Source organism: Mesocricetus auratus, unplaced genomic scaffold (genome assembly GCF_017639785.1).
Source record: "Mesocricetus auratus isolate SY011 unplaced genomic scaffold, BCM_Maur_2.0 Super-Scaffold_100006, whole genome shotgun sequence".
NCBI lineage: Eukaryota > Metazoa > Chordata > Mammalia > Rodentia > Cricetidae > Mesocricetus > Mesocricetus auratus.
The window spans coordinates 44,082,251-44,108,261 of NW_024429190.1; the positions used below are offsets into that span (position 1 = coordinate 44,082,251).

Here is a 26,011-nt window from a genome sequence, read left to right on the forward strand (position 1 = left end):
AGTCAGTTCCAGGACAGCCAGAGGTACATAGAGAGAACCTGCCTCTAAATAAATAAATAACCCTTTTTTAGAATGCCCTGACCTCTAGATTGTAAAATATCACAGATGATTTTATGCTTTCATATAAATATCTTTCTTTGGTTCTTCAAGACAGGGTTTCTCTGTAGCTTTGGAGCCTATCCTGGAACTTGCTCTGTAGACCAGGCTCCAAGGTGGCCTCAAAGTCACAGAGATCCGCCTACCTCTGCCTCCAGAGTGCTGGGATTAAAGGCATGCGCCACCACCCACCACCACCACCACCTGACTAAATTTTTTTAATCTGTGTGTGTGTGTGTGTGTGTGTGTGTGTGTGTGTGTGTAACACGTTTGCTGGTGCCCTGTGATGCCAGAAGAAGGCATTAGATTCCCTGGAACTGGAATTACAGACAGTTGTGAGCTGTCTGACATGAGTGTTGGGAACTGAACTTGCATCTTCTGGAAATGCAGCAAACCCTCTTAACTGCTGAGCCATCTTGCCAGCCCCAAACAATCCTAACGTTCATGAGTGGAGGAGTGGATAAATAAAATGTGTTGTACACCTACAATGTGATATTTAGCCATAAATAGGACAGGGAAATTAAGCACGGCTGAGGCAGCACAAATTAACAACAAATGCCAGGTTAACCTGGGCTACACAGCAAAACTCTGTCTGTAACCCCAGCACCTAGAGGCTGAGGCAGGAGGAGTTCCAGAAGTCCTAGGCCAGCCTGGACTATAAAATAAGAACCTGTCTCAGGATAGTTTTTAATTTAAATTTATTGAGCATTTACTATGTGTCAATCTCTGGTCAGAGTGCCTTAGGTATGGTAACTCTACCCTCATGATAACTCATAAACACCATTCTTTTTTTTTTTTTTTTTTTTTGTTTTTTCGAGACAGGGTTTCTCTGTGGCTTTGGAGGCTATCCTGGAACTAGCTTTTGTAGACCAGGCTGGCCTCGAACTCGCAGAGATCTGCCTGCCTCTGCCTCCCAAGTGCTGGGATTAAAGGCGTGCGCCACCAACGCCCGGCTTCATAAACACCATTCTTATTATGCTTCTTGGGCTTTTCGTTTTTATTTGATTTTCTTGTTTTTGAGTCAGGATCTCATTATGGAGCACTGGCTGGTCTGGAACTTACTATGGAGAACAGGATAGACTTGAACTCACTATGAAAACCACTTGCTTCTGCCTCTCAAGCACTGAGATTAAGGATGTGTACCACCACACCCAATTTGTAGTTCAGAGCTGGGCGGTGGTGGCACACGCCTTTAATCTCAGCACTCGGGAGGCAGAGGCAGGCGGATCTCTGTAAGTTCGAAGCCAGCCTGGTCTACAGAGTGAGTTCCAGGACAGCCTCCAAAACAATACAGAGAAAAAAAAAAAAAAAGTAGTTCAGAATTGAGTTCTAGGTCAGCCAAGGCTTTGTAGTGAGACCTTGTCTAGAAATATTTTTTTTAATTAGGCAGCTTACTAGACCTGGTGATGTAGGTCTGAGGCAGGGGAATTGTCAGAAGTTCAAGGTGGGCTTGCACTACATATCAAGTTCTCAGGCAACATAATGAGCCCCTGCTCTAACGTAGAAGCAAAAAAGGGACTAGAGATAAAGCCCAGCGGTGGAGCCTGCACAGGTCCTGGGTTTGATCCCTAGTATTGCCAAAAGAAATTAAATCCATGTGCTCCAATAATCCTTAAACCCAAATTATCTCCCACATTCAGAGTCATGTAGCTCTGGGCTGACTTCAAATTCCATTTGTAGCCAAGAATGACCATGAACTTCTGATCCTATTGCCACCACCTCCCCGTGGCTCCCATCATACCAAACCTGGCTGCTTGGTTTTCAGTTCTTTGAGATGTAGTTTTGCTCTACAGCCAAAATGACTGAATTATACATCTTTGGCAGTCCTTAAACTCATAGCAATCCTGCTCCAGCCTCCCAATTGCAGGAGTTACAGGCACGAGACGCCATACTCAACTATATTTTCTTTTTTTTTTTTTTTTTTTTTTTTGGTTTTTCAAGACAGGGTTTCTCTGTGGCTTTGGAGGCTGTCCTGGAACTCGCTTGGTAGTCCAGGCTGGTCTCGAACTCACAGAGATCCACCTGCCTCTGCCTCCCAAGTGCTGGGATTAAAGGCGTGCGTCACCAACGCCCGGCCTAAATTTTCTTTTTTAGTTGTTGTTTGTTAGTTTTGTTTTTGAGACAGGATTTCTCTGTGTAGCCCTGGCTCTCCTGGAACTAGCTCTGTAGACCAGGCTGACCTTGAACTCACAGAGATCCATCTGCCTCTGCCTTCCAAGTGCTGGGATTAAAGGCATGTGCTACCACTGCCCGGCTCAACTAAGTTTTCTTAAAATAGATGGCATTTACTAAGATTATTCTTAGGTGTGTATGTTTTGGGGTGAAGTGTAATATCCTGCTTTTAATTCTTTATTTCTGACTTGTATGTAAATTTGCTCTTTCTAAAATGGGAGATAATAAAATTACCACTGCCAGACTCTAAAAATAGAAAAGTAGATCCTTTATTCAATAAAGTTCAAAACGTTCAGAAAAGGTCTACCGCCATGTGAAAGTCTGCACAGACAGTGCCACTGCTGGGCATTGTTTCCATATGTTTATTTAACACATTCAGATTAGCGTCAGAGATGCATTTCCATCTATCTCATTCTCCTCATCCCAAGAAGACGACACGTGTTTTTGACTGCAACGGGGCCACCTCCCTCAAACTGCGTGGCTCTCATGACCCATCCTAAGTCTCCCAGTCCAGGCTAATCATTGACAAGGCTTTACAATCACAGGCTTTTGCTGGAGCGCTGATAAAGACAGTCCAGCAGTTAGTGGCAAATGAAGGCAGGCTGTGCAGCCGGGTCTCCAGGGAATGAATGGATTTTTCTCCAGCTCGTATGAAAGAAACACACGCTCTAAGAAAACAATGTCCAACAGGGCACTGCAAAGATCTGTCGTGCTGTCAGCGTTTGTTCTGCTGCGAGCTGTTACCGGATTCTCCGGAGACGGGAAAGCGATATGGGATAAAAAACAGTATGTGAGTCCGGTGAATGCAAGTCAGCTGTTTCTCTATGACACTTTCCCTAAAAACTTTTTCTGGGGTGTCGGGACTGGAGCATTTCAAGTGGAAGGGAGTTGGCAGGCTGACGGAAGAGGACCCTCGATCTGGGATCGCTTCATCTACACACACCTGAGAGATGTCAGCATCACAGAGAAATCTGCCGACAGTTACGTTTTTCTGGAAAAAGACTTATTGGCTCTGGATTTTTTAGGAGTTTCTTTTTATCAGTTCTCAATCTCCTGGCCACGGTTGTTCCCCAAGGGAACAGTAGCAGCCGTGAATGCAAAAGGTCTCCAATACTACAACGAACTTCTGGACTCGCTGGTACTTAGGAATATTGAGCCCATCGTTACCTTATACCATTGGGATTTGCCTTTGGCGCTACAGGAAGACTATGGGGGTTGGAAAAATGCAACTATGATAGATCTCTTCAATGACTATGCCACATACTGCTTCCAGACCTTTGGAGACCGTGTCAAGTATTGGATTACAATTCACAACCCTTACCTGGTTGCTTGGCATGGGTTTGGCACAGGTATGCATGCACCAGGAGAGAAGGGAAATTTAACAGCTGTCTACATTGTGGGACACAACCTGATCAAGGTACTGTACAGCTGGCCTCTCACAAGAGCTTCAGAACATAGGGGTGGGGGTTAAAAGAAACACTCTGCTTAAGGGGTAGGGTAGTAAAAACCAACACCACTCATTTTATGCTAACTCACAAATTCTGTCCTTCAATTTTATGTTTAAAGTAGGATGTGTTTCATCTTCCAAAGCTGGCATTAATATGTTAGTTTAGTTAGTTTCCTACACAGCTTGAACTTAAGGCCATTTTTAAAAATCTCTAGTTATAGCATATAGTACAGTTATGTAGTATAGTTATAGTATATAGCATAGATATAGTAATGTGAACCTAGGAGCCTAGTTTTATTCTGTAGTAAAGCAGCTCTTTGCACATTTAGAGGTTGGCTTTCTTTTCTGACAACACATCTGGATTCCAGAACAATGTTAGTACACTATTATTCTCAATACAGATTAGTTGCTTTTGTTCTTAGTATTACTTAGCAATAGTAAGGGGTAGCTCACCTGTGCATATTAAATACAAAAAATGAAATGATTTGCAACCCACATTTGGCATTTCATGTGGGAGCTAAATGAAACCAATCATACAGAGATTGGGAATAGTAGGCCCTGTTGAGGTCTTTAAAGCAACGTGTGTCAGAAGTCAAAATTTATGCTGGGAAATGTTCCTTGTATTAAAACAATAATGAAAGTGGAGAAAAAAATAATATCTCCTACTGTGTACCACAGGTATAGGAAGCACTTTTCGTGTAACAGGTTTGACCCTCATAACAACCATGAAATAGGCCCTCATTTGTACTACTCCCATCTTAAAGATGAGGGAACTGTAGCCCAATGAGATTAAATGTCTTTGTCATTAAAAAAAATTCTTGCCATGGTTCAGAATAAAATTCAGTGGCTATGAACCTGGGCTGAATGACAGGCAACATAAATAAATGTTCTTTGCTTTAAATCTGTTTTATTAAAGAGTAAGCTAGGGACTTTGGAGAGGCGCGGCCTCGTGGGAAGCTAACATCTGAGATCATATGCAGCTTCTTGGATAAATAGTTCATGTAAATATATATCTTATATATTTAGTCCAATGGTTTCGGTCACACCTTCCCTTGGCAAGAAACAGATTGCATTATGCCTTCAAGGTCATTTGTTGCATCCAAAATAGCTTTTTAAAAGTGATATTTGTGTTTTCCCTTTTCCTCTATTTTATCAGCTAGACTTTTTTATTTCTACTGCATTTAAGCATGACTGTGTGAGTGTGTGTGCACACCAATCCTGTGCACGTGCTACGGAACACTTGTGGAGGTCAGAGGACAACTCGTAGGAATCGGTTCTCTCCTCCTCCCCCCATGTGGGGCCTGGGGAGCAAACTCAGGTCACCTGGCTTGACTGCGAGTGCCCTGATCCACTGATCCTCTGAGCCGTCTCAGAAGGTTTTATTTTGAGATGATCATGTTTTCCCAAGTCACTTCTCTGATGTCCTTATGATTTCTAAACCACTAGCCTAAACAAGGTCAAAGGAGTCCCCTGAAATCAGTCAGACAGGGAAATTCGCAGCACAGCCCAATGACCTATTGCACCAGAGAGAAATCTCGTAAGGCTTTCGTAGCCTGGAGTGAACTTATTCCCTGCATCTCTCTCAGCCTTTTCATTTTCATAAAAGAGATTGTTTTGACATTTTATGCTACACCACAGAATTTTCCCCCTCTTGTTTCTCCTTGTGACCCAGGAGAAGCATTCTTTAGAGTTAGTTCAAAACATGTATTAAATTAAAGTTAACTTAAAACTCAAGTGCTACATGATCTCAGGATGCTTTATTTCTCTACTTCTCGGTGGTTTTGAAAAATCGTAAAACTGCTAGAGTCGCTAGAGTCATTCTAGTTCTAGAATGATCTTGAAAACTCTATCTTGCCGGGCATTGGTGGCGCATACCTTTAATCCCAGCACTCGGGAGGCAGAGGCAGGTGGATCTCTATGAGTTCAAGACCAGCCTGGTCTACAAGAGCTAGTTCCACTACAGCCTCCAAAGCCACAGAGAAACCCAGTCTCGAAAAACCAAACCAAACAAAAAAAAAAAAAAAAAAAAGGAAAAGAAAGAAAAGAAAAGAACGTTTATCTCAACTTGAAATGTTCTGGATATTCTGGTTTAGGGACTGCCCAGCTCATTACTGACGAACCTGGAATTTGGGCTTTTGCTTGCTTGTTTGTTTTGTTTTCAAGGTGAAGCCTCATACATCCCAGACTGGCCTTGAATTTGTTATATTTGTTATATAGCTGGGGATGACCTTGAAATTCTTACCCTTCTACCTCACCTCCATGCTGTGAATAGAGGCAGGGACCGCCATTCCTGGTTTATGTAGTTTTAGAGATCAAACCTGATATTTCATGCATACTAGAACTGCCAATTGAGCCACATCTCCAGCCATGACCCGGCTTAGACTCTATGTTATTGAAAGTAATTTACCATTCCTTAAAGAAAGTCTATACCTCTGGCATGAATTTCCCATAATCTCGCCTACCAATGGATGTTCTGTTCTGAGTGGTTAATAGTGTTTGGAACAGAATAAGGGCTGGTTTTACACTTATCCATTATTAAGTATCTAATTAGCTTTTAACTCTTGCATGTACTTTTCACAACAGCTTTACCAGGTAGCTATTATCATGTCCATTTGACAGAATAATATTTGAAATATGCATCATGTTGCTTCCCTGAATGAAATACTTTGGTGGCTTCCCAAAGCTTTTGGGCTAACATCTTATTTTGTCGCCCATCCTTCAAAACATAACCCTGCCTTCACAGCAGCCTACTTGCTGGTCAATCTCTCATCCTGCTATCGTACCACCCTCTAGATGCCCATACAACCCATCATAATGTGTTGTTGGTAGTGGCCCAGGCTTACCTTGCTAGTCCTCTTCACCCAGCCCTTCTACCATGTTCTATCCAGATAAAATGCCTTCCAAAGCCCTGCTTTTCCCATCCAATGCTGTGAAAGACGTCTTGTTTTAGATGGTTATCCAGTCAGGGGTAACTGTCCCTTCTGTGGTCTCATCTGACCCTTCTTTCTTACGTGCCCTGTGTTTTGCCTGCGTGTGTGTCTGTGTGAGGGCGCTGCACTTACAGACAGCCGCAAGCTGCCATGGGGCAGGGAGGAGGAGGGAACTGAACCCGGGTCCTCTGGAGGAGCAGCCAGGGCTCTAACCACTGAGCCATCTCTCCAGCCCCTGATCCTTTTCTTCCTCTTCAGTTAAACTAAGAGTTTCTCCAGAGACTTTCTTTGTTGCTGCTGCTGTTTTCGTTTGCTTGCTTCTTTGGTTTTGTGTTTTAAGTCATGTCTATTTAGTTTGAGGAGGAGCATTGGCATAGGCACACTGAGACAAAGGGCCTTAGGGGTGGAACCCGGGTCCTGGGGCATGGTGGAAATAGCTTTCCCTGCTGAGCCATCCCACCTGCACTGTTTGCTTGCTTTTCGGTTTTGATTCCAGCATGTAACACAGAACATTTGGCACACGTTAGAGTGTAGATGTCCACTGAGGGAATACTTCCGGGTTCTAACTTAGTCTTTGTAATCAAACAGCCAGCGTCAACCTCAGTCGCCTCATTCTGTTGTCACTTATTCTTGAGATATTGCCGATATTAATCTGGTGGTGTGTTAGTGAGGATGTGTTGGTTGCAAGTAACAAATCGAATTCAAGTTGGCTTTAAGCAAAAAGGAGCAATTTCCTGACTGACTAAGCAGGGATAATGGATCCAGCAACTAGGATGCCCTCAGAGGGTCCTTTCCTCTCTCCATCATCTCCGTTCCTTCTTATAGGTTGATGCTGGTTTCTCCTCTATAGAAGGATTTTTTAGCTGGGCTTGAAGGCATGTGCCTTTAATCCTAATGCTCAGGAAACCCATATTTGTGAATTTGAGGTCTTCCCAGTCTACTTGGAGTTCCAGGTCAGTCAGGGAAACAGCAAAACCCTGTGGCAAAACTAAATAAATAAATTTTAAAAAGGGAAAGAAGGAGATCTCTTATGTTCAGTTTTTAAAGTTCAGCACTCCGATGGGCGTAGCAATACAAGCCCAATGCACCAATCTCAGCACTCATAGCACTCATAAGATGGAAGCAGGAAGATTTTGAGTTCTAGGCCAGCATGCATTACATAGTAAGAACCTGTCTATAAAGGAAATAAATAAATAGGACTAGCAAGATGGCTCAACTAATAAGGCACCTGCTGCCAAGTCTGGTGACCTGGTGGAAGGAGAGAAGCTCCCGAGAGGTCTATGGCAGGCACCCACCACCCCAATACACACACTTATATACACATGTCTACAAATGAATAACTTTCAAAATAAGCAAGTAAAGTTTCATAGATAGTTGACCTACTTAGGTGGCACCCTTCTTTCTTTGATCACCAAAGCTGAAAGAGTTCATATTAGTCAAGGCAATAATGGCACTCATTTTTCATTCTATTTTTATCCCTAAATATGAACGATAATCTAAGTTTGTAAGTTTGCCCCTGAAAGTGGGGCATCTTAGAGCCCCTGAGTTCACGGTCCCAAGGGTTAGGGGTGTAAGTTTCCTTAGCAAGCAGTCATCCATTCGGTTCATTACTCCACAAAGCACTGTGGGCATCCATGTTAGCTGTGACCATCACGTGGCTTTGAAACGTTACCTTTCATAGACATACACTGTTGACACAGTGTGAAGATTTCTCAACCCCAGAACTGTTGACATTTGGGACCGGGCAACTTTCTGTTGCGATGGACTATCCTGCACAGTCTACAATGTTCATCAACAGCCTTGGCTCTCCCTACTCCATCTAATTCTTCAGTCTGAACCCAGCCCTGCTTCTGGCTTGTGACAACCCAAGTGTCTTTAGACATTGCCAGATGTCCCACATTAGTCAAGAGTCCTTCCCTTTCCTCCAATTCTTAAATACCAGTGACTTCTATCTGTATTGGACATGTGGTCAGATGAAACATGGCTAAGACAACATTGCCTCCAGGAGATTTTCATTGGATCTCTAAGGTGCACAGATAACTTCAAAGTTAACTTGTATGCTAGGAAGACACAATACTTTAAGAATTTTTGTTTGTTTGTTTTTTGAGACAGGGTTTCTCTGTATTGTTTTGGAGGCTGTCCTGGAACTCTCTCTGTAGACCAGACTGGCCTCAAACTCACAGAGATCCGCCTGCTTCTGCCTCCCGAGTGCTGGGATTAAAGGCATGTGCCACCAACGCCCAGTTTTTAAGAAATATTTTTAAGAGGGGGCTGGAGAGGTGGGTCAGTGGTTGACAGCACATATTGCTCTTGTAACAGACCTGAGTTCAATTCCAAGCACCCATGTTAGGTGATTCCCAATTGCCTGTAATTCCAGCTCTAGGAGTTCCAATGCCCTCTTCTGAACTGAGAGGGCAACTCCACTCAAGCACTTACACAAAAACACACAAATACACAGAATTTAAAAAGTAAATCTTAAAAAATGTTTATAAAAGCTGGTATAAACCTGATGATGGTAGCACACGCCTTTAATCCCAGCACTCGGCAGGCAGAGGCAGGCGGATCTCTATGAGTTTGAGGCCAGTCTGGTCTATATAATGAGTCCCAGGACAGCCAGGGCTACTTAGCAACACCCAGGACAGCTAGAGTTACATAGAGAGACCTTGTCTTAAAAAAAAAAAAGTATTATGTGTGTGTTTGGGATGGGCTGCTGCTCACATGCTGGGACTCCAGTGTAAAGGTCAGAGGTCTACTAAGAGAATCAGTTTTCTCCTTCTACTATGTGGGTCTCTGAGATCAAACTCACACCATCAGACTTCACAACAAGCCCCTTTACCCACTGAGCCTTAAAATGTATTTTAAATGAACTTTACACTACAGTCTTCAAAACATGGTTTTCTATGAAATGCAACCTATGTCAACACTTTTTTGTATGCCACACACAAATGCTGACACGCTGTCTGACATTCCCTAGGGATGCAAGAGATTGCCTCACACTCTGAAAGAGGCACTTAGGGCACGATATGTTGGGAAACTCTTCTCTAGGACAAGCCCTTCCTGGCTGGTTCCTGAGCTTGGGATAAGTCTGTTTTCTTCCTTGTTTTTCCACCTCTTTGAGGACTTAGTCGAACTATTTCTTTGCATTGTTAGTTGGAGAAGCTCACATAATGCTGGGCATATGTTCAGTATATGACATGGAAATAAATAGAATATTTTAATGAGTTTTTTATTTTAACACTTTTTATTTTATTTGCTTCTTTATTTTCATTTGATCTTAGTGAAGAGAGAGGTTGAGACAGGGCTTTACTATGTAGCTCTGGCTATCCTGGAACGCAGTACGTAGACCAGGCTAGCCTTGAAATCACAGAGACTGCCTGTGTCTGCCTCCCCAGTGTTAGGATTAAAGGCAAGCACCACCATGCCTAGCTGTTAACTTTGTGTGTGTGTGGTGGGATATCCCAGAATTTGAGAAGTAGAGGCAGAAGGATCAAGAGTTCAGGGTTGTCACCTGCATAGCTAGCCTGAGCTACATGAGGCCCTGTCTCAAAAAGCCAAATAAATAAAAAAACTAAAAAACAAGTAAAACAAACCTCCTTCCATGGAGAGCCTGGAGAGGTTGCTGAGTGGTTAAGAGTACTTACTGCTCTTGCAGAGGATCTGAGTGTAATAACTAACAACTCCCAGGAACTCCCGTATATATATAAATAAGGTAAACCTTAACTTTTTGTTTGTTTTTTCTAGACAGGGTTTCTCTGTGGCTTTGGAGGCTGTCCTGGAACTAGCTCTTGTAGACCAGGCTGGCCTCGAACTCAGAGATCCACCGCCTCTGTCTCCCCAGTGCTGGGATTAAATGAGTGTGCCACCACTGCCCGGCTCCTTAACATTTTTAAGTGAGCAAGGTTCTGGGTTTGATCCCCAGCATCCCTGCCCCCCTCACAAAAAAAATTTAATAGCCTGGGTTATGAAAGCTGAGTGCTGTGTCAATGAGCATTCATCATGCTCTTTTGGGGGGGGGACGACAGAGTTTCTCTGTGTAGCTTTGTAGACCAGGCTGGCCTCAAACTCACAGAGATCCGCCTGCCTCTGCCTCCCGAGTGCTGGGATTAAAGGCGTGCGCCACCACCGCCCGGCTGCTCTTTTATTTTTTTATTTTGTGTTTTGAGACAGGGTTTTTCTGTGTAGCTTTGGCACCTGTCCTAGAACTTCCTCTGTAGAGCAGGCTGACCTTGAACTCACAGAGATCCACCTGCTCTTTCCTCCTGACTGCTGGGATTAAAGGCACGTGCCACCACCCTGCCATGCTCTTCCATTTTTGTGTTCACAATTTTCATAAGAAGAAATAAAAATAAAACAAGAAAGCAAATATTTAAAAATAATGAAGGACTGCTAACCATGACAATGTGAGCTCAACCACCCCCCCACATGGTGGAAAGATAGAACCGACACCTACAAGCTGCCTTCCGCATGCGCACTGTGGCAAACGGTCTCCATACACACAAAGTAAATCTTAGAGATGTAATCAAAACTTTTTTTAAAAAAGTAAAAAGGGGCCGGGCGTTGGTGGCACACGCCTTTAATCCCAGCACTCGGGAGGCAGAGGCAGGTGGATCTCTGTGAGTTCGAGGCCAGCCTGGTCTACAGAGTGAGTTCCAGGACAGCCTCCAAAACAATACAGAGAAACCCTGTCTCAAAAAACCAAAAAAAAAAAAAAAAAAAAGTAAAAAGGGGGCTGGAGAGATGGCTCAGAGGTTAGAGCACTTGCTGCTCTTCCCGAGGTCCTGAGTTCAATTCCCAACACACACACGGTGACACGGTGGCTCACAACCATCTGTAATGAGATCTGGTTCCCTCTTCTGGGAGAACACTGCTTGCATAATAAATAAAATAAACATTTTTAAAAGTTTAGAAAAAAGTAAAAAGAATAGAAAATTGTTGGGAGGTGTAAGATTGCACAGTTACAAGATTGCACACACTTGTAATCTCAACACTTGGGAAGCTGAGGAGGTTGCAGAGTTGGAAGCCAGCTGGATATGTTAAGACCTTGTTTCAAAAAGAAACTGTCTTTAGGTAGCTTTTTTCTAAAAGGTGTTGTTGAAATTCTTAAACAAAGGTTAGTGTTAATACCACAAAAACAAACATGAAAAATACATCCCATGACTTACTAATCTTCCTTTGCCCACACAAGGCCAAACTTCTGTCTGGAATGTCAGGAAGACTGCAGGCTCCTGAGATGCACTGAAGTAGATTAAAGGTCACCTCTAAGTCTCTCCCGGCCAAGCCCCCACCAACACTATCTCTAAAAATACATCTAGTGTTCAAGTGGAGACCAGAGGAGGTTTCGGGGTCTTCTCACCACTTTGCACCTTGTTCCTTTGAGGCAGGGTCTCTCTCTGAGCCTTTAGTCTGTCCCGGCAGCACAATGTTTGTGTGGACCACACCCCACTTGTCTGTCACATGAGCACTGGGACTAAACCCAGGTCCTCAGCCATAGAGCCAGCTTTGCCGTCTCAACCGGAGACTTTTTGAGGTCTTATTCATATACAGGCAAAGACTGTAAGACATAAGTTTTCTCAGGAAAAAAAAAACTTTTGAAAACTCCAATGGGAAGTTATAAGATATTGTTGACACAATCAAAATTAAATTTTGCTACAATTGGAGCTAAAAGACTATTATGTTTTTAGCCATCAGATCCATGAACCAGTTAGCCCATGGCTAACATATTTTATTTAAGTTTATGTGTATGGTGTTTTCCCTACATGTGCCACATGTGTGCTTTGTGCCTACAGAAGCCAGAAGAGGTGTCAGAGTCCCTGGAACTGAAGTCACAGGCACTTATAAGCCACCATGTGGGTGCTGGATATCAAGAGCAGACAGTGCTCTAACCACTTAGCCGCCTTCTCTCTAGCCCTGACATATTTTATTCTTGTAGTCTGTAATCTTTAGACACTCACTCTGTAGACCAGGCTGGTCTCAAATTCACAGAGATCCTCCTGTCTCTGTCTCCTGAGTGCTGGGGTTAAAGGTTAGCCCTGGGGTAGAGAGCTGGCTCAGAGGCTGAGCATATTGACCTGAGTTCAATTTCCAGCAACCACATGGCAGCTCACAACCATCTGTAGTGAGATCTGATGACCTGTTCTGGTAGACAAACATGCAGACAAAACACTGTATACATAAAAATAAATAAACATTTTTTTAAAAAGGTTAGTCCTAACATAATTAAAAATGGCATTTTTCATTTGTCTTGATAATGTTAATTGTATTTGCTCAAAATTTTAGTTTTCCATTGAGGGGATATTAGACTACTATCTGTGCCCTTATCACTATTATTTAGACTTTTAATAAATTGGTTAATATAATTCATTTAATTATTTAATACCATAGATCTTACATTATAATCACACACACACACACACACACACACTTTTTTTCCTTTTGAAACAAGTTCTCACTATAGCTCTAGGAGGCCTGAAAGTCACAGAAATCCTCGTGCCTCTGTTTCCAGAGTGCTGAGATTGAAGGCGTGTGCTACCATCTCCAGAATGTACTTTATTTAGTTTTCAATAAAATGTAAGAAATACTAACCTGACAGATTTAAACTAGCAACCTTGAGCCATCAGAATGTCTCAGTGTCCAAGAGCACTTGCCCTGAAGACTGACAGTCTGAGTTCAATCCCCAGATCAGGATGGAAGCGGAGAACAGTTGTCCTCTGACCTCCTGCTCATGCTGTGGCTTGTGGGCTCTCCTCCCTCAAATCATAACATCCAGAAAAGGAAGAGGAAAGGGGAAGAGAGGAGGGGGGAGGGGAGAAGAGGGGAGGTATGAGTAGAATTTTTTCTCCTCCACCATTGTTTGAACTCAGGCATGCTGGCTACAAGCACCTTTACAAGTTTAGCCATCCCATCTCCCAACCCTTTTTATTTATTTTCTTTTGTTTCGTTTATTGTTTCAAACAGGTTTTCTCTATGAAGGTGAGGCTGGTTTCCCACCCCCAATCTTCCTGCCTCTGCCTCCTGAGTGCTGGATTCTCGGGTTTGTTTCCATGCCTGGCTTCACCGTTAGCATTACTCTTTGAGATGCTTTAAATCAAACTTAAATAACTGATAGAACTGCTTGTGGAAAATTGCCAAAGACAGTTTCTACAACTGCAACACCCTGTTATTTCTAAGAGTCACAGACTTAAAGGGTAAAATGGTCCTCTAAAACCTACAAGAGAATAATATTTACTTTTTCTAACCATTAAGTAGAAAAAGTTAAACTTCAGTGAATGATTAACAGGAGTTTCAATAAATGTAACTATAAATGATCATAGAATAACATTGCAGTCTGATCTAAACCACTTTGAACACTCATACCTGGAAAATGCACCACCCAGAAGTAAAAACTACTACAAATCCTGGAAATGACAACTAATGGTTTGAAAACATGACTTGAGGGGAACATCACTATGTTCTAGGCCATTTTCTAGGACATTTTAGGGGGAAACAAACCTTCTACATTAGGCTAGGTGTGGTGCACACCTTTAATCCCAGCACTAGGTGGGCAGAGACAGGCAGATCTCTGAGTTCAAGGCCACTCTGGCCTATAGATTGAGTTCCCGGACAGCCAGAGAGAGCTGTTACACACCCAAAAAAGCCCTGTCTTGAAAAGACAAACAAACAAAAATATAGGGGCTTGCTAACCCAAGCTGGACTGCAGTGGGAGATTCTTCTGAGTCAGCCTGCTGGGATTACAGGTGTGTGCCACTAAGCCTGCTTCTCTGGGCTTTCAAACTATAAAAACAGCGCATTTTATTGCTAAACCAAGCTGCACTGAGACACATTAAGTTAGAGGCAAAAGGTCTCTTGTCTCTTTCCCCCTTGATCCTGTACACAAAACATAGCAATGAGATCAGTGTCCAAAAGCTTTTGCACGTAAACTTAAACATTTATCTACAGTATTCTGTATGTTTTACAAAAGCTAAATCATATGACAGCATTTAATTTCAGTTATTTTTATTTGATTTTTTTTTTTGAGACAAAGACTCACACTATGTAGACCAGGCTGGCTTCAGACTCATGGAGACTTGCTTCCAGAGTGCCACCACATAGTTGTCCTGGAACTCACTATGTAGCCAAGGCTGGCCTTGAACTTTTAACTCCCTAACTCCTCCGTGCTGAGATTACAGGTGGTTCTGTAGTACTAGAGAGCAATGCTAGAACTGAGCAAGTCAGGCAAGCAATCTAACGGTGCAAATCCCCAACCCTGGGTTCTCAGCTTTGATTTGGAAAGGTTGGAATATGGAGACATTCTTCTCTCATCTTCTTATTTGTTAGCTACCAGAGCTGTTCCCCCACCCCGAAGGCTTATGCTGGTCACCTTTCTCTAAATGTCTATCTACAGTGGTGCCCTACATTTTAAAAATAAATATTTGTTGGCAGGCGCGATGGTACACGCCAGCCATTGGTCCCAGTACCTGGAAACAGGGCAGGTGGATCTCTGTGAATTCAAGGCCAGCCCGGTCTACACAGGGAATTCCAGGACATCCTGGGCTACATAGTGAGACCCTGTCTCAAAGAAAAACGTTTATATAAACGTGCTTTTGCTGATGGATGTATAACTTTAAGGAAAAGCAAAACAAGGCAACCCTGTGGGTTCTCTACATGATTGGGTCCTGAGAAGATGCCCAGCTGGTAAAGCAGACCGAAGGATCAGTCAAAGCTCTGACTCTCCGATGGCTTTCCTTGTGTTTCTCCACCCCTTTGTTTCCTGTCCTTTAAAATGGGGATGATTGTGCCTGCTCCATAGGACTTAAGTGAGTTTAAGTGAGAGAACAGATGTGCGAAGATGTCTCAAAGGTTAAAGCACTTGATAGACAGATGTCTTGATGGTTAAAGCACTTGCCACAGAAGTAAAAACAGACACAAGGGACTGAGCAAGCTGACCAGCAAGACTGGCCGTATTAGTTACCCCTGAGACCTTGCCTACACACTCACAAACTCATACACCATTGTGCTTCCACACATGTAAAACATGCATGCGCAGATGCACGCGTACACACACACACATACACAATAAATAAATGGGAAACACATGTAGAGCATCTGGAATATTTGGTGCTAGAAATGTGTTCTTGCTATTTATATTATTGTATTTCCCCTGTTCTTAATGTCACCACTATTCTATCTGACGATGAAAGTCAGTCACCTCTAGGAATGTGCACGCTCCTTGGTACGAGGGTAGTGCTATGCAGGCACCACATCCCTGAGCTTTGCATCTGACATTGATGGTGGTGTAAAGACCACAGTCTTCTGGGAAAGGCAGTTAATGCAGGAATGCCCTGAGGGATTCCTGTGGCCTCTGCCACCCCTAAGGAAAATGTCCAGTGCCAGCATTACTGGTTCTAGGAAAGAGACACAGGGATTTCCCCATCAGTGTTACAAGCTAAGCCAGGCGCTTGGACAACATGGCTTTCCAGTTTGGGGTGGGAGGATTTGCTGGCAGGTCTTCTATGAGTTTTCTAGAGAGTTCTGAATTCCAGAAGCACATAGAGATGCAAAGCTGGAAAAGTGGCACCATCTTTACAGGATGACATAATAGCCAGGTATGGCCACAGTGCCACACACCTGCAATTGCAGCATTCAGGAGGATGCAGAGTTGCTTGCAGCTTGTTCTTTTGGGGTTTGGGACTTCCTTGCTGTTGCTTTGAGACAGGGTCTCATTCAGAACCACTTGGCCTGGAACTCACAGTGTGGTCAAGGTTGACCGTGAGCTCCTGATCCTCCTGAGTCCGGAGTGCTGTAGGGATTATAGATGTGCCACCACACCCAGTGTATGCCTGCTGAAGATTGAATTTAGGGTTTCCAGCATTCTAGACAAACCCTTGAAAAGTACGGGCCATCTTCAGCCTTCTGTCTGCTTTGCAACAGTTCTTAGGGGTGTTTAGTTTCAGCTCACTATAATGAGGGAAGCAACTAAGACTCTAAAGCGGAAATGATTTGACAAGGTCATAAACCTCAGTCACAGCAGAAGAAGAGAGAGAACGTTCAGAACCAGGGTCGTTGCCCCAGCAGGAGAATTTAAGTGAGGAATATGTTCATAATATGCTCAAGGATAATTTCCCTGCAAACAGAACTGTCAAAGTTTGGCAGCCGATGGTCAAAGAACACTCATACCAATGGGCAAAATGTGTGGGAAGTGATTTGGAAATATTTGAAGCAATTCTTAAAAATAGGCTGACCGGTGCTGGAGAGATGGCTTAGTGAGTAAAGGCATCTGCTGCCAAGCCTGATGACGTGAGTTCAATCCCCAGGACCCACTCGATGGAAAAAGAGAATGGACTGTTGCAAGTTGTCTTGACACATGTGTTTACACGTACACACACTTAGGTACCTGTGCACACACACGAATACATAAATGTGTGGTTTGCCTGAATACATGTCTACATACCACTTGCCTGTCTGGTGCCAGAAAAAGGCATCAGATTCCCTAGACCTGTAGTTATAGATGACTAAGAACTACCATATGGGTACTGGGAATTAACCTGAGTCCTTTGGAAAAGCAGCCAATGCTCATAACCTCCGAGCCATCTCTCTAGTTCCAATAAATGTAATATTTTTTAAATTAAAAATAGTCAGCAAGCCGGGCGTTGGTGGTGCACGCCTTTAATACCAGCACTCAGGAGGCAGAGGCAGGCCGGTCTCTGTGAGTTTGAGGCCAGTATGGTCTACGGAGTGAGTTCCAGAACAGTTAGGGTTGTTACAGAGTCATTCTGTTCCTGTTACTGACAGGAAAGAATTCAAATAAATTAAAACCTGCACACCCAAAGCCAGTTACTGAAGCCTTGAATATGACAGGTAAAAGAGAAACACAAACTGATTTCTATCAAAAGACAGGGCTGACCAAGGAAGTCACATGTCAAATCAGGAATTGTCACATTGTTTTGATAATTATCAAAATTATGACACAAAAAATGTTTAAACTGATGTCAGCTGGTAAATACTTTCTAACAGGTGGAAGGGAACACAAAAATATGAAAGCATTTTGTTATGTTATGACTTTTATTTGCTTGCTTGCATTTTAGTGTCTTGAGCTAGAGTCCCAATACATAGCCAGGCCCATCCTGAACTCATTTAAACTGACCTCAAACTTACATTCATCCTCTTGCCTCAAGCCTCCAGAGTTCTGAGATTATAAGTGTGTGCCAACATACATAGTGACTGTGATATTTTTATTTTATTTTATTTATTTATTTTGGTTTTTATGAGACAGGGTTTCTCTGTATTGTTTTGGAGGCTGTTGGTCCAGCCCGGCCTCGAACTCACAGAGAATCACCTGCCTCTGCTTCCTGAGTGCTGGAATTAAAGGCGTGTGCCACCGCCGCCCGGCGACTGTGATATTTTAAAGTAAAGTTTGTTTTTAATTTTGTTCTCTACTCAATAGCTTTAACAACCAACAAATTTACAAACCACATGAAGATATTTCAATCAATATGTAACTGAAATCTGATAAATTTGGAAAATTGACTTTCTATTTTTTCTTTTTTAAATGTATTATTATTATTAATTATTGAGATAGGGTCTCACTATATAGGCCTGGCTCTCTACACAGACCAGACTGGCCTTGAACCCACAGAGATCCACCTGTCTCTGCCTCCCAAGTGCTGTTGTTAAAGGTTATGCACAATCTCACACCTGTCCCTGAAAAAAAATTAGTATCTTTTGTTTATTCTTCATTTTCATGAATGTAAACAAAATATCTTGATCATACCCATCCATGCCCAATCATCCCTTCCACTCCATCCAGGCACCCCCAACAGGAGGAAAATTAACTTTTCAAATGATCAGGGACACCTTAACGCCTTCCAATGATGGCTGGGTTCATCACCTGCCCTCAGGCCACCCTTCCCACCAGCATTTTTCCACGCCATTCTGACCCTTAACCTCTTCATCTCTGTTTTATTATTGTATTTGCTTCCCACCACCCTTCCAATTTATCAGCCTGGGCCCCTGAAGGAATTAAAAAGGCCAGCCTGTTGGACACAGGAGGGACCTGAGTAGGGATGAAATTTTGGGACACCTACTATCTCTCAGGGGTATTGAATCCCAAGATCTGGCTCTAAAGTAAAAGGCAGCTAGCTAGGTTGCTGTCAAGCTACTGAGTCTAAAGAACAAAGGTTGAGACACCCTTCAATCAATCATTCCAAAGGTAGATGGCCTTGGACAAGATAGAAGGTAACCTTGGGAAACCACAGGAGGTTTGTGCAAGGGTCCTGGCTGCAGGCCATTCTGTGTGTCCTCCATCCACACATCTGCAGGATTTGGGTCAAAGCCTTTTCCCTGCTACTTGACAGAGTCAAATCATAGCCATAAGTGCTGCTCGGAGAACCACCCCCAGGTCCTCGAATGAGACATATCTTTGCCTTCGGTCAGAGCAACGATAACCTGAGATTCCTTGATAGCTTATGCAAACAGCAGCGAGGGAGCAAGATGCGGGGTGAAGCACGAAGGTCACCTTGGGCTGTGAGGACACCTGAGATCCAGAAGTCCAGGTCACAAATGTGCTGCGAAGGTACAAACCTGTTGCCCTCTAAGCTGTGCTGTTCCTATGTTTTATGCTGATGTGCCCAAGATTTTATCACAACTTAAGGCATCTGTCCTTTAATTACCTAGTCAATAGAGAGCTACTTCTCTTCCACTAGGCTGGTTAATTCCTGTTAGTTTTACTTTAAATCATTCATGTGTTTATTTATTGGGGGAGGGGTGTGTGTTTGCTACAACTGACACGTGAGGTTAGAAAACACCTTTCAGGAGTTGGTTCTCCCCTTCACGTAGCCCAGGTGAACCTTGAACTCCTGATTCTCCTGTCTCTACCTCCCAAGTGCCCGAACGCTTGGCTCTGGCTAGTTCGTACTGGGATGCGTTCATGCATTGATCATGATGGTGTCTGTCCCCCAGTAGTGTTGGTGGCGGTTCTATGAGGTGGCTGATTAATGGCTCACTCAGCTCTCACGCTCTCGCAGAGTGCTCCTCCGTGTACACAACCCTGAAGGAATTGCCAATTGCTGCTTTTCTAAGGATCAAAGTACTAGAACTGTCAAAAAACTAAGTGACAGCAATCAGGGTGGGATGGGATGTCCCCTTTTGAGTCTGCTATGCACAGCTGTGAAGAAAGCTGTCCTCCAGCCTCCAAAGCCACAGAGAAGCCCTGTCTCGAAAAACCAAAAAAAAAAAAGAAAAAAAAAAAAGAAAAAAGAAAAAAGAAAGAAAGCTGTCCTCAAAACTTTCCATGGGGATCCTAGCCTCAGAATATTTCTGGAAGGTGGGCTTCAGACCCTTCTTTCATTCTTTGATAATTTCACACAGTGCCTTTTAATATTCCTTCCCCCTCCCAACTCTTCCCAGATGCCTTCCCCATCCAACTTCTTTCCTGCTCTTTCTTTCTCTCAAAAAACAAAAACTAAAGAGAAATGCACTAAGACACATGGAATCCAATTTGTTCTGGCTAACTTCTTAACTTGGGCCTGCGTGGAAGTGTGGTTAGTATACCCAGTATTCCTCCATAGATGAAAACAGATTTCCCTCCTCCAGGCATCTGCTATTTACAAATACCTGCTTGACTAGGGTGGGACTTTGGTCCCCACTCCTCCTCCATAATGACACTTTGGTCTGGCTCGATCTTGTGCAGGTCCCAGTCTCTGTGAGTTCAGAGTAACTAGCAAAGACCCACCACTAGACAAGCTAGAAAGTGACAGATGCCGGGCTTTGGTGGTGCACGCCTTTAACCCCAGCCAGCACTCGGGAGGCAGAGGCAGGAAGATCTCTGTGAGTTCGAGACCAGCCTGGTTTACAAGAGCTAATTCCAGGACAGCCTCCAAAGCCAAAGAGAAACCCTGTCTCGGAAAAAAAGAAAGAAAGAAAGAAAGAAAGAAAGAAAGAAAGAAAGAAAGAAAGAAAGAAAGAAAGAAAGACAGACTTTGGAGTGCTGAGTCTTAAAAGGGACCTCTCTCTCTCTCTCTCTCTCTCTCTCTCTCTCTCTCTCTCTCTCTCTCTCTCTCTCTCTCTCACACACACACACACACACACACACACACACTCACTCACACACCCTCAAGGCTCATGGATCTATGCAGAAGAGGAACGAGGAAAGCTGGAAGAGCCTGGGGTGGCAGACCATTTTAAGGAAACAACATTTTCCAGACACAAAAGGCAGATGAACATAGTAACTTACAGAGACAGCCAAGACCATTTAAGGCAGGCCACCTTGGTCTCTGCTGGCTCCTTGCAGAAGCTACGGCCTCAGCCTGAAGGCAAGAGAGGAGGCTAGAGCTTAAGCCCTTTTCTTTCTTTATTCCCTTTTTTAAAAAAAATTTAGAAACAATCATTTTACATATCAATTCCCTCCATTCCCTCTCCCTCCCACCCTCCCATGCCCACTACCAACCCCCCAACCCACCCCCTACCTGTTCCCTTAGGATAGTGAGGTCTTCCATGAGGGATCATCAAAGTCTGTCACATCATTTGGGGTAGGGCCTAGGCCCTCTGTGTATCTGGGCTGAAATAGTATCCCTCCATAGGAAATGGCTCCCAAAGTCCATCTGTGCACTAGGGATAAACTCTGGCTCCACTGTTAGAGGTCCATAGACTGCCCTGGCTTCCTAGCTGGCACCCACATTCAGAGGCTTGCTTCAGTCCAATGCTGCTTCCCCAATGCTGCTTCCCCAGCTTTATGACTGGGTCCCTGTGCTGTCCCTAGGTCAGGTCAGCTATCTCTGTGGGTTTCTCCAGTGTGGTCTCCACCTCTTTGCTCATCCTTCCTCCCTCTCTACGACTGGTTTCCAGGAGTATGGCTCAGTGTTCAACTGTGGGTGCCTGCTTCTGCTTCCATCAACTACTGGAAGGCTTAAGCCCTTTTCTGAGAAGAAAGCATCATAAGGATCCTTGTACTTGTTGGCACACGCCATTAACCCCAGCAGTGGCGGAGGCAGGCAGATCTCTGTGAATTTGAGGCCAGCATGATCTACATAGTGAGTTCTGGAACAGTCAAATCTACATAGTGAGACTGTCTCAAAAATATATAAAAATTAAATTAAGCCCTGGAGTTGCATATGGCAGTCCACACCTCTAACCCCAGTACTTGGGAGGCTGAAATTTAAAGATTGTAGTTCAGAGACTAGACTGGAATACACAGTGAGTCCTAGTCTCAAAAGAAAGGAAATAAAATGCCTTGGACATTTGAGTGATAAATTGATCCAGGATCCTGCAACAAAAACACAGAGAGAAAGGGGCAGGGGTAATGTCTCAAAATGTCTTCCTTTAGAAAATTTCTCCAGGCTAGGCATTGGTGGCACACGCCTTTAATCCCAGCACTTGGGAAGCAGAGGCAGGTGGATCTCTGTGAGTTCGAGGCCAGCCTGGTCTACAGAGCAAGTTCCAGGACAGCCTCCAAAACAGTACAGAGAAACCCTGTCTCGAAAAACCAAAAAGCCGGGCGTTGGTGGCGCACGCCTTTAATCCCAGCACTCGGGAGGCAGAGGCAGGCGGATCTCTTGTGAGTTCGAGGCCAGCCTGGTCTACAAAGTGAGTTCCAGGACAGCCTACAAAGGTACAGAGAAATCCTGTCTCGAAAAACCAAAAAAAAGAAAAAAAAAAAAAAGAAAAAGAAAAACCGAAAAAAAAAATTTCTCCAGGAATGATTTAATTAACTTTGTGTGTGTGTGTGTGTGTGTGTGTGTGTGTAAACCTGGTTGGCACTAGCTTTGAAATCCTCACCATTTACATCAATGCTTGCTTACCCCACTCCAACAAGATTAATAAAACATTCTTGGGTCTACAGGGTTCATCAAGTGTGAATCCATTGTTCATGGCAGGTTGTTTTTGAACTAGCAGAAGGCAGTCATAGATGTTCATTCTGGTAGAAAGCATCTCCAGTGAGTGGAATCAAAGCTAAAGAACAAAACTGAAAATAGGCCACAGATGAAAACTAATAATGCCATAGCAGGGCACACCTTTTATCTCAGCTCTCAGGAGGCAGAGACAAGTGAATCTCTGTGAGTTCGAGCCTGGCCTGTTCTACACAGTGAGTTCCAGGCCAGTCAAAGTTCCACATAGTGGAGCCGGGCATTGGTGGAGCACTTGGGAGGCAGAGGCAGGTGGATCTCTGTGAGTTCGAGACCAGCCTGGATTACCAAGCGAGTTCCAGGACAGCCTCCAAAGCCACAAAGAAACCCTGTCTCGAAAAACCAAAAAAAAAAAAAAAGTTCCACATAGTGAGATACTGTCTCAGCAAACAAACAACAACAAGCAACAGAGGGTTATATATTTATTTTCTTAAAACACTCCAGCAGGAGAAATGGAGAGACACTGGATGGCAAACCAGTGGGCTGGGCTACCTCAGCCCGTAGCAGGTTTGCCTAACATGCACGAAGCCCTTGGAGAATACTCAGTACCCCATAAACCAGGCATGGTGGTGCACACCTCAGATCCCAGTGCTCAGAAGGTAGAAGCCGGGGGACCCGAAGTTCAAGGTCACCCTCCACTATATATCAAGTTCCAAGCTAACCTAGGATATACGAGACCCTGTCTCAAAGAAGCGAGTCACATGCTTCGGAGAAGCACAATGGCCATGAGACAGAGGAAGGATGACCGCAAGGGTGGCCAGAATAGAGAAGCGGTTTTGAATTGAGTCTCTCCTGGTCCCTTCTCCCTTAGCCTCCTGTGTTTCTCTTTCACACACCTCATTCTTTTTTTTTTTTTTCTTAAAGATTTATTTTATGTACACACTATTCTGCCTGCATGTATCCCTGCAGGCCAGAAGAGGGCACCAGATCTCATTACAGATGGTAGTGAGCCACCGTGTGATTGCTGGGAATTGAACTCAGGTCCTATTAAAGAGCAACGGGTGCTCTTAATCTTTGAGCCATCTCTCCAGCCCCACGCACCTCATTCCCAGTAAAAATCTTCTCAAGAGCCTAATTCTAAGCCTGTTTCAGTCTTTGGGGCAGGGCAAGCCAGGCATTGAATAAGTGCTCAGCAATACCTATTAAGTTGACCAGAAACTCATGTAAGTTCTGCTATAAGAGAACACAACTGACAATGTGAAATAATAATAATAATAATAACAATAGCAGCAGCTAAGGCTGACGCAAAGCTTAACCCCTGCCAGGTACTGTTCTAAAAATTTTTCCCCTTGGCTTTCTGAGACAGGCTTTCTCTGTGTAGCCCTCTGTAGACCAGGCTGGCCTTGAATTTACAGAGATCTGTCTGCCTCTGTCTCCTGAGTGCTGGGATTACAGGTGCGCACCACTGCTGCCCAGTAGTTTTAAAGTTATTTACAATGTTAATCCACCCCTCACAACATCCCCTTTGTGGACTCTACTGTCATCCATTTATAGACTATGCAGCCTGCACGGTGCTGAACTTCTACATCAGGACCAGAGTCAGGGGCTGAGGAGATATCTCAGTTAGCAAACTGCCTGCCACACAAGCTTTAGGACTTGAATTTAATTTCTAGAACTCATGGAGACAAGCTGGGTGTTGGAGCCATCCAAATGACTCATTGGGTAAATGATGATTTGGATTTGTTCTCCAAAACCCACATGGTAGAAGGAGAAAACCAACTCCCCCAGGTTGTTCTCTGACCTGGACATGATTGCCTTGGCATGTGCATGAACACAGACACACAGACTCACAGACACACAGACTCACAGACACACAGACACACAGACACGGACACACACGAACACAAATAATTAAATGCAATAAAAATGTTTTTGAACAGTCCAGGATTTACTAACCATGTTATAACCCCAGTAAAGAACATGCCTTTAATCCCATCACTTGGGAGGCAGAAGCAGGCAGATCTCTGTAAGTTTGAGGCCAGCCTGGTCTACAAAGCTACACAGACAAGCCTTGTCTCACAAAACAAAACAAAACAAAACAACATTAAAGACCAATGATATTTTCTTTCTCACCAGGCTCATTCAAAAGTGTGGCATAACTACGACAAAAACTTCCGCCCCCATCAGAAGGGTTTGCTGTCCATTACCTTGGGGTCCCACTGGATAGAACCAAACAAGACAGAAAACATGGCCGATACAATCAGCTGCCAGCACTCCATGGCTTCTGTGCTTGGATGGTTCGCCAACCCCATCCATGCGGACGGCGACTACCCTGAGTTCCTGAAGACGATGGCCGCCATGCCCGCGTTCTCTGAGGCAGAGAAGGAGGAGGTGAGGGGCACAGCTGACTTCTTTGCTTTTTCCTTCGGACCTAACAATTTCAGGCCCTCGAACACCGTGGTGAAAATGGGACAAAATGTGTCACTCAACTTAAGACAGGTGCTGAACTGGATTAAACTAGAATATGACAACCCTCGAATCTTGATTTCGGAGAATGGCTGGTTCACAGATAGTGACATAAAGACAGAAGACACCACAGCCATCTACATGATGAAGAATTTCCTCAATCAGGTTCTTCAAGGTTGGTTGCACTTTGACTAATTTTTTTTTTCCATACAGGGTTTCTCTGTGGCTTTGAAGGCTGTCCTGGAACTCGCTCTTGTAGACCAGGCTGGCCTCGAACTCACAGAGATCCACCTGCCTCGGCCTCCCAAGTGCTGGGATTAAAGGCTTGTGCCACCAACGCCTGGCAGTTAAATTTTTAATAAATGTATGTACATATAGTTTGCTTGTGTGATTGTATGCTGTGTGTGTAGAGGTAGGTGCTCTTAGAGGCCAGAAGAAAGGGTCAGATGGCCTGGAGTTTGAATTACAGGCAGCTGTAGCCACCTGACATTGGTGCTAGGGACCAACCCCCGGGCCTCAGGAAGAGCTGCAGACATTTGTAACTGCTGGGCTGTTCTCTCCCACGCCACTCAGGGTTTTTTGTTTAAGGTAGTTACCTTGGATATGTCCTTACTGGTGTTGGCTTTTCTATTCTTCAGTATTGACCAAAATTTGTTTGTTTGTGAGTGACAGGGTCCTGCATCGCCCTTGAACTTCTGTTTCTACTTCCTGAATGCTAGGCTTACAGGCTGGACCACCACCCAGCTGTTTCATTCTTCATAAACAATATATGGAGATACGCTTAAGTTTCCTATCAAGATCAAGGCCAGCCTGGTCTACAGAGCGAGTTCCAGGACAGCCTCCAAAGCCACAGAGAAACCCTGTCTCGAAAAACCAAAAAAAAAAAAAAAAAAAAAAAAAAAGTTTCCTATCAAGAGTGATGCATCAATATCATAATTTTTTCCTTAATTTTGATTTGTTTGTTTGTTTTTGTTTTCAAGTCAAGGTTTCCCTGTGTATCCCTGGTTGTCCTGGAACTAGCTCTGTAGACCAGGCTGGCCTTAAACTCAGAGATCCACCTGCCTCTGCCTCCTGAATGCAGGGAT

The 26,011-nt window shown here is 43.9% G+C and overlaps 1 protein-coding gene across 1 annotated transcript in view; it reads left to right on the forward strand.

Annotated features, from left to right (window-relative positions):
• Nucleotides 1-2,859: 2,859 nt before the first annotated feature.
• The window catches only part of Klb (klotho beta), a 33,774-nt gene continuing 10,622 nt past the window's right edge, over nt 2,860-26,011 (forward strand). Inside the window, 3 exon segments of the mRNA XM_005074378.4 lie at nt 2,860-2,910; nt 2,912-3,685; nt 24,597-25,101. Of these exon segments, the coding sequence (XP_005074435.3) occupies nt 2,860-2,910; nt 2,912-3,685; nt 24,597-25,101 (1,330 nt within the window).